Genomic DNA, 8,981 nt, shown 5'->3' with positions numbered 1-8,981 from the left:
GGGTGGGGGGTAAGTCACAGGAGCCCAGGCAGTGGGAGCAGGAAGAGGAGGCACAGCTGGAAGGCTCGGAGGCCCTGGGCTGCTCCTGGAGTTGTCAACCCACCACCTAGGCCTCTGCGTCCTCATCACCAAAACTCGGGGGAGGGTGGTGGAGGGGGCTAGGACCAGATAATCTTTCGGCACCTTCCAGCTCTAAGACGAGGCTGTGACTACGGACAAAATGCTTCTTTGAGATTAAGAAGGTGACACTGTGGTCCTGCTCAGCCCCCGGCCTGAGCCCTTGCCGGCACCTCGGCTACAGCCCACGAGGACAGACAGGCCGCTTACCAAGAGGGCCCCGCTGAGTCCCATCAGATGAGAAATGGCAGAGTTCAGAGAGAAGTCCTCCGTGAAGTGGGCGGTCACCTAGGGGTGAAAGTTGAATTATTCACTTTCTTCAGAACTCCTCCAAGCTTTCCACAAAGAAACAGGGCCTCATCCAAAAGTGTGAATTAAATGAATGCAACCATAGCTATTTACACGTGTTCACTGGCTCAACTCATCACGATAATGTTTCATCAGCACAGAGTGTTAAAACCATGTTGATGGTTCCTCTTCCCCCACAGCTGGGAGGTGCTGGTGCTCACGGCGGGTCCTTAAGAAAACGCGGGGAGCAGGAGGCAGGACCCCCGATGAGCACACACGGAAGCCAGAGTGGACAGGAGACGGGTAAAGGACGGCCCGTCCCCTCGGCTGCGCGGCTTCGATTCATAAGGAGGAGGATCAACGCGTGGACAAGGTTCGTCTTCCATTTTCCAACGTGCAGTCGACCTCAGAGGACGAATACGATTTGTCAGCTTTGCCCTGTGCGTGCTTTCCCATTCTGACCGTGGGCGAGGAGACAGAGAAAGAACACATCTTTAAGATGTCCAGAGTCCCCGCTGTGTTGAAATAACCCACTGCTATTCTCTGACAGGGCAGAAGGACTTGCCAGGCCCAGAGAGAAAGTATGTGGAATGAAAACAATCCCTCAGGCGCCACTCAGAGCACCAGCGCGCTCCCTGCCTCCGGTCTCCACGCCAGAGGACTGAGGGCAGAGGACGGAGGGCGGAAAGGAAGCCGAGGAGGTGTCCCCAAACGAGAGCAGGCTGCGCTCGGGGCCACGTCAGGTTACACAGCCAGAGAGGAACAACACCCTTCTTCAATGTCATCGGTTACCAGCATCCAGAAGTGACCGTGGCTGACTTTATACATTTGAATCAGCACATTAAAAAAACAACAACACAACCGAGGAGCATCTGGGGTCTCTGGTACCCGTTAAAAATGGCTTCAGAATTCCTAAATGCCTTCTTTCAGAGACTGACATTTTTTCACCAAGTTCTTAAAAGGCAAATGTCGCCCTGGTGGCCCAGGTGATTGGAGCATCATCTTCCACACCAACAGGTGGTGGGTTCAATTCCGGGTCAGGGCACATACCCAAGTTGTGGGTTAGATCCCCGGTTGGGGCACATACAGGTAACATCACTACTTCTCTCCCTCTGTCTCCCTCGCTCTCTAAAAATCAATTAAAAAAATATTCTCAGGTGAGGATAAAAAAAAGTTCCAACTTAAAAAAAAAAAGAAAAAAAAGGCAAATATCATTGTATTAGAGCAGATTCCTAGATTTAAAAAAAAAATTAAAGGTTTTTGTTATCGATGAAGAATATTTTTAAATGATTTAGACAATAATACACTATTCTCTAAGAATGTAACATGAATAAATCATTTATTTGCAAACATTAACCCACAATAACTCACACAGATACTGTGTAACAAAGTCACTGGCTGGGCACGTCCTGCACCAGGGAACTTGGATTCTAGTCTCTTGGCTCCTCACCAGCTGTGTGACTTTCCGAAAGACGCTTAACCTCTCTGTGCCTCGTCTCTATCCCCATCTGTAGAATGCGGATGCAAAAGAAGAGAGTCCTTCATGCCCTTTCACCTCTCAAATTCTGCTTCTGTTGCTCTAAGGTGTTAGTGTAATCAGCGTGATCCTGAGCTGGACTCTGCCCGCACATGTTAGGTATGGACACATGGAGACAGGGCAGCTCCCTGAGATCCGGGCCACCTCCACAAGAATGACTGCACTTTCGCTCCGCCTTGGCGAAATGTCAAAGCAGTAGATGGATTACTCAAGGCCAGTGGGGCCACCACAATGAAGAGGAAGACTCACGTGGGCCCACCGAGAGAAGGTGGCCACACAAACCTCAAGTGCCTGTTACAGAGTCGCCCAGTGTCCCCGGAAAGTGTCTGACCTGAGAGATGATCGTGTTCTTGAACGCCCAGAGCTTGCGGGCCTCGGCTTTCTCCTCGCTGCTCAGCCGCTGGGGCCTGGGAACCTCCCCGGAAGCCCTGGCCTCAATGAAGCGGGTTGCCAAGGACCACAGCCGCTGCTGCCATCTGAGCACGCCGGGCAGCGCGTCAGCTGCGGTGGTGTCGGTAGATGAGAGAGAAAGGGAGACACATGGGAATGACTGGGTTACCCCTGAGCCTCGAAAAGCACCTGTGAACTGAGGACACACTTGGCTGTGCCCCGTGGATGGATCCACGGGCAGGTGGATGGTCCTCCCTGGCCACCACTGTCTGGGAACTCAGACCAGGGCGATTCCATCAGATCTCAGCGACCCAGACGCTCTGAGCACCAGGCGGCAAGGCTGCTTAAAGTGCCGCCCATGACTGTCCCTGCCCTGGGAGCTAAGAAGCTCGGCCAGGATGTGCGCACTGCACACGGCCTGATGAAGTAAGTGCCTGTGGCACCAACAGGGAGCCTGGGGACACAGTCCCCTCTCACCTGGGCAGGTAACACTCAGGGCGGTGGTCTGCAGACAGCTGGGAGCCAACCGTGTACAGCATGAACTGTTTGCACACGACGTGTCCTTGCCAGACGTGTGGACTGCCTATGTCGTAACACTCAGGGCGGTGGTCTGCAGACAGCTGGGAGCCCATCGCGTACAGCACAGCTGTTTGCACACCACGTGTCCTTGCCAGACGTGTGGACTGACTATGTCAACCTTGCTCATCCAATCTGGGTGCTGATCTGATTTCCAGGAGAAGCTGAGCGCCTCATCCCGTCGCCCTGGATCAAGGGTCAGCCAGATGAAGGCCAGGCCAGTCTTTCCTCCTGGGCCACTGGACTAGGCGCTCCTAAGCCTGATGCACACAGACCTTGGGGAAGGCTCGCTAGGAGCAGCTGCCTGGAGGCTGCCTGCATGGGGGAGGGAGCAGAACTGCACCCCCAGGTCTGCACTTCCCGGGTTCTAAGGCTGCAGGCCCAGGACTGGCCCCTGTGATGGCTCCTCCGGCCACCCTGCTCACTAGACATGAGGTGGCAAACTAGGGGGTGGTCCAGGCATCTGCGTGCATCTTCCCGTCACACGCATGAGCAGATCACCGAGGAAGCGTGAATGGCCGCTGGACAGGGACCCAGGACACCCAGATTATTTTACATATTTATCATACATATTACTTGTAAGTATGTAATATGCATGCCACATACTCCCCATGTTAAATATGTAATGTGTGTATTAAAAACACTTATGCTATTTATAAGTATGTGATGTGTACATATAACAATATAATAAATCCAAGATTATTTCCTTTATGCCGTTGCAGATCTAAATGGCTTCGAGAGAGACTTCCCCAAGGGGGCTCTGGAGGCTGTGGCGACCGAAGAGAGGTCAGGTGACAGCAGGCCCAGGCCCAGGCCCAGGCTGGGTTTCTGGACTGATGAGGGTGATGGCACTTCTAGAAAAACCCTGTCAGGGCAGATCAGGGACCCAGGGGCAGCATGGAGGCCAGTGTGGCTCCAAGGAGACGTTCTCAAGGTGGGTCCTCGTGGAACCTGGGTCCATGGGCTTGTCGGAGGCAGGCTCCTGGGCCCGCCCTGGGGCCGTGGCGGCAGGGGTGAGGACGGGGAGCCCGTGATGCCAACGAGCTCCCGGGTGATTCCGAGGCTCATTCACCTGAGACACTGGGCTCCCAGGGCACCACCCTGGCTGATGCGGACAGACGGCCACTCGCTCCACGGAGCCCATCTCTAGACCCTTCTCCCACTGCCTTCAGCCAGGACAGCGGCGTCCCCGAATGCCTTCGGCATACAGGCTGATGACAAAGGGGGCCGAGCAGGAAGAGGCAGGCGACTTACTCTTGACGTCCCACAAGATATCCTTCTCTGGGGGGGCAGCGAAGAGGAGGTAGAGGCGGACCGTGTCGATGCCGTACTGCTGCACCACCTCCTCAGGGTCCACCCCATTGTGCTTGGACTTGCTCATCTTCTCCCACGTCACCTCCAGCTTCTCCTTTGTTTTTGCATGAACAGGGACAGAACCTAGATGCCAAAATAATACGTAGGTACGGCCTGTGCAACTCTGAACTGATTCTATGAAAATACATTCAATAAGAAAACAGTGGGTGAGCAGTTACAACTGCCCACGGGAACGCTGCTAATTCACTGAATAAGCCCCTCTCGCTCCATCCGCATTATATGACAAAAAATGTTTTTACGTGAATGAGGCTCACCTCCTACCACAAATCTTCCTTCATGAATATAATTTTTCCTCAACCACAAAATAAGACAAAGCAATCTCTCCTTTAATAAAAGTATGTACCAAAGAGGAAATGAGGAAGGATAAGAAGGACTCATAGGCATTGCTGTTTTCTTTGTGGATCTGGGGTTTCCTATGGGAGCTGGCGGTTGACCAGCGAGGCCTCAGAGCAGCACAGCGCCCTGCGTCTCGGTCACTGGCCTTTAGTCCAGGTCTTAGTCACCAATGATCTCACACTGTCAAGGCCACGGAGCTAACTCACTGGGCTCACACGAATGTGGTCCCTCGGTGCTGCCAGAGCCACGCCCTGTCCTTGCAAGTGTCTCCTTCCCACCCACACGCAGTGGCCCAGAGGATGCTGACAGAGGAGGCCTGAAATGGCCATGTTTGGAGGAGGCCGGGGCCAGGAAGGACATCTGACCAGGCTAAGCCTCTTTCTCAGGACCTGGAACTAGGAGACAGAAGCTCTATTTGGATGGCGTTGGGCACTTGCAGCCATAAAAACCTAGAGAGATGGGGCAAGACCTGGCACAGTGGCTCCCTAAGGTCACTTTGCAAACGGAAATTAGGGGCGAGCAGAATCCAAGCCTGGAAAACAGGACAGAGAGAAGCAGGAAGAGGAACCAGGGGCTGGAGGAGAGGGAGGAGAGAGGAGTGGCCTGGGGACGTCCCCCACGAGGTGGGGCTGCTGGTATTTCCTGCAGCTGCGCTGGGGTGATGCCCCCACATCCTTGTGCTAAAACTGTCAAATGCCCAAGGGACCGAAACATGTGCCTAAAAGCCAAGTCCACACTTCAGGAGAGGAACACACACTAAGTGGATGGAGGCCTACCCCGCTGACCCTCGGTTTCGCTCCCGGGGACAAGTCTCCGTGAGAAGGGAGAGATGTTCACAACACTGGCCTCGGAGCAGAGGGAGCTGTTGGGTGCAGGCTGTGCTGAGGCTCAGGGAACCACTGCCCCCCGGGGCCCCCCACCACTGCTCCGGGCTGTGCTCGCATATACAGCCCTGCTGTGCGAACCAGGAGAATCAGGAAAAAGGCATCTTTCTGGGCAGGGAAGCTGAGGAGTTAAAATGGCCCCTCCTGGCAGATGTGGCCCTGAGGTGCCTCGTCTGGTACGTGGCTGGCTGTCAGGCCTCGCTCACGCCCTCGGCTGGTGCCTTTGTGCCCTGACCGCTTCCCTCAGAGCTGGATTTGTGTGCCCCTGGTCCGTGCTGGAGAAACACTGCCAACTTCTGCTTCTCCAGCTCCTTTTTCTCCCACGGTGACCACTGCTAACCGGACATATGACCCCTTTGATTAGGTAACTCCTCTACTGCTTGGCGTGGGAGGCTGCCGACCATTTAAGGGGTGTTGGCTTCACCTAATCTCACCCATTATGCGCTGGTTTGCTAAAGAATTTCAGGGCCACAGTGCTGGGGGTTTCTCACAGCTGCCTCCGTGTCACCCCCTTCCGCATTTCTGAACATGTCGTTTACTTTGTGTGCTGGGTGCACAGGACATGTGCTCATCACGCCACCGAAGGAGCCGGTGGGAGACGCTCTCTGTGAGAAGAGTGAAGCACAGGGTGGAGGGAGAGGCTCAGGAGAGCGGGGGGAGTGGAGGGCTGTCCAGGGAATGAGGGAGGGCGTCCACCAGGCAGCGCTGGACCTGGACAGGTGGCTGCGGGGGCTGCGGGAGCAAGTAGAGAGGTGGCCCCCAGCTTCTCCAATGCGCCTTTAAACCATGTGGCAGAAACGCGGGGGGACCCCAGTCTCCTGGCTGGGAGCTGTCCCTGACAGGGGCTGTCAAACACGAACTGGGACAGGAGGCGGCGCCCGACTGGCTCCATGTTACATACGGATGAACACCCGCCAGTAGCTAACAGGCTGGATTGGATGGGGCCCGGCCGCCTTCAGAGGGCGGGCCCAGAGCCAGCTGAGGCTGAGACCAGGAGGCCACAGGCCCCGCTCCTGCTTCGCACCCAGCCAAGGCCTTTCTCAGTGACTCTCAGGCCTGGCCTCGGTCCTCTGCACCCACCTGGATGGGACCGGTTGGGCCATTCTTACCGGTGAGATCGACTTCCTCTCTCCGTAGATACTGACCAGATGGAAGGCGGAAGGTCTGCCCCTTGATAAGGCCTTGGGCCAGCAGCTTATGGAAAGGCTCTCTGCGAAAAGAGCAGGAGAAGAAGACTGGTGGGCGAGGTATTCAAAGCAGCCAGAGAACAGCAGTTGGAGAGAGAGGACAGCCCTCTCTGAAAACAGGTAGGCCGAGCACTGCCGCGTGTAAACCCACTTGAACAAATGGCTCCTTAGAAATTAGTGGCAAGAGCCCTGGCCACGGAGCTCAGTTGGTGAGAGCGTCGTCCCAATACGCCAAGGTTGCGGGTGCGATCTCCAGTCAGGGCACATACAGGAAGCAACCCGTGAGAGCGCAAAGAAGCGGAACAAGTCCATGTTCTTTTTCTCTCTCTCCTTTTCCTTCCTCTCTCTCTCTCAAAATACATAAATAAATAAATAATCAATAATACAATTAACATAAATAAATAAGCGGTAAAAACATTAAGTCAAACCATCAGGTACTAACTTCTTTGGAAGCCCTGGATTTGAGCCTCCATTCTGCTTCTCAAGGAATTCTACGAGCCAAGGCAATGTACTCGTTCTCAGCATCAGTGCTTATCGTAAAGGGAGGCAGTAGAAATCTGCCTCAAAGGGCCGTTAGGGAGATGAAATGGAATGATTGCGTGAAAACACTCGTAAGGTTTCCAGAACCACACGGAAGGGCCAGGAGGACACGGAGGTTCACACGGGCTGTTCACACACTTTCCCCTTAACCTTACATTCAGGGCCTGCGTTAGACATTTCTAACTCATACAAATTATACACGAATACACCCTTTCTGTTCATTAAACGCCACCCCCCCACCCCAGGCCTACTCCCCTCTGAGGAGGCAGTTATTCTTAATAGTTTGGTGAATATCCTGGAAAAGTCTGGAGACTTTTTCCAAAACCTTTTCCATGCAAACCTGTATATACACATATATGGTTGTAGAGACTTCTGGGTGGATTTAAATCATTGTGGTCATAGTGCACATTACTTTGTGGCATTTCGTTTAACAATACGAATGTCCTTTTTTCCACAGCAGTCCATATAGATCTGTATCATTTTTTATGTTATTTTTTTTGTTAATCCTCACCAGAGGATTTTTTCCCATTGATTTATTTTTTATTTTTATAGAGAGTGGAAAGAGGGGGTGGAGAGGGAAGAGAGAAAGAGAGACATATTGATTGGTTGCCTCCCCTACGTGCCTGACCAGGGCCAGGGATCGAACCTGTGACCCAGGTATGTGCCCTTGACAGGGAATTGAACCAGAGACCCTTCAGTGCATGGACCAATGCTCTAACCACTGAGGACACTGGTCAGGGTTAGGCACACCCATTCTTACTCACTATAGTTAAGACACAGTGTACTGGGATATATATATATATATATACCTTCAACACCATTGTACATTTGTCCACTTATAAGCACCACATCATGGAATCTCCTCTTTAAATGCTATGGTTATGCAGTTAATGTTTTCCAGGAATTAAAAAACTCTGGATGAGCAAAGCTCATAGTCCACGGCACTCAGTGGGGACACTGAGTGGGGAATGGCCTGAGATGCAGAAGGGACTCCTCAGTGAAATGATGTAAAGAATGAAATGTGGCCCTTAGTAGAGACAGTTCATAGATCTAAAGTTAAAAGCAAATCGATGTAGGAAATACCAAAGAAAGAACCCTTGACCTCCTGGCTGCAACAAAAAATGCATCAATGACATTGTTCACATAAAACCAGGTGGGTGGGTAACAGCCCTGAGGGACTAGGCCAAGGGAGAGGGAACACAACAGCTCGAAAGGTGAGAAAGGAGCCTAAACGTACACGGCTGCTCACCAACGGGCAGTAAGTCCTAGCAGGGCACTCCTCTCTGGGTCCATGGAAAAAACACGCACATCCTGTAGCCCTTCTCCCAAATCTAACATCGAAAGAAATCCTCCCATATCTTGGAGTTAAATTAAAGATGTTTATTCAGCGAATTACATCCCACAATGAACATCATGGCCCCTTTCCTGGGGGTTTTCCAGATTATATCAGCCTCTTCTGGTAGACTCCCATGTGTGCCCAGGTGGCAGACATGACTGCATGTAGACTCTCATGTGTGCCCAGAAGGTAGACATGATTGCATGTAGACTCCCATGTGTGTCCGGGAGGTAGACATGATTGCATATAGACTCCCACGTGTGCCTGGGAGGTAGACATGACTGCATGGAAAGCTACTCCACACTCAGGCAGACACACTTGAACTCTCTCCCTGCCTTCTGCCACTGGAGGCTATGTATGATACAGACTGCCAGTTGTCTACACAAGTGCCATTCTTCCCTTCTTTCTTATTAATG

The 8,981-nt window shown here is 52.8% G+C and overlaps 1 protein-coding gene across 1 annotated transcript in view; it reads right to left on the bottom strand.

Annotated features, from left to right (window-relative positions):
• The window catches only part of LARS2 (leucyl-tRNA synthetase 2, mitochondrial), a 107,718-nt gene that overhangs the window by 8,192 nt on the left and 90,545 nt on the right, over positions 1 to 8,981 (bottom strand). The window contains exons 15-18 of the mRNA XM_014530284.1: positions 6,612 to 6,712; positions 4,163 to 4,345; positions 2,274 to 2,443; positions 328 to 405 (exon numbers count right to left, since the gene is read on the bottom strand). Of these exons, the coding sequence (XP_014385770.1) occupies positions 328 to 405; positions 2,274 to 2,443; positions 4,163 to 4,345; positions 6,612 to 6,712 (532 nt within the window). The remainder of the gene's footprint in view (positions 1 to 327; positions 406 to 2,273; positions 2,444 to 4,162; positions 4,346 to 6,611; positions 6,713 to 8,981) is intronic.

Source organism: Myotis brandtii, unplaced genomic scaffold (assembly GCF_000412655.1).
Source record: "Myotis brandtii unplaced genomic scaffold, ASM41265v1 scaffold731, whole genome shotgun sequence".
NCBI classification, from domain to species: Eukaryota; Metazoa; Chordata; class Mammalia; order Chiroptera; family Vespertilionidae; genus Myotis; species Myotis brandtii.
Note: the sequence above shows the minus strand (reverse complement) of the source record. Positions and strands in the feature narration are given on the sequence as shown.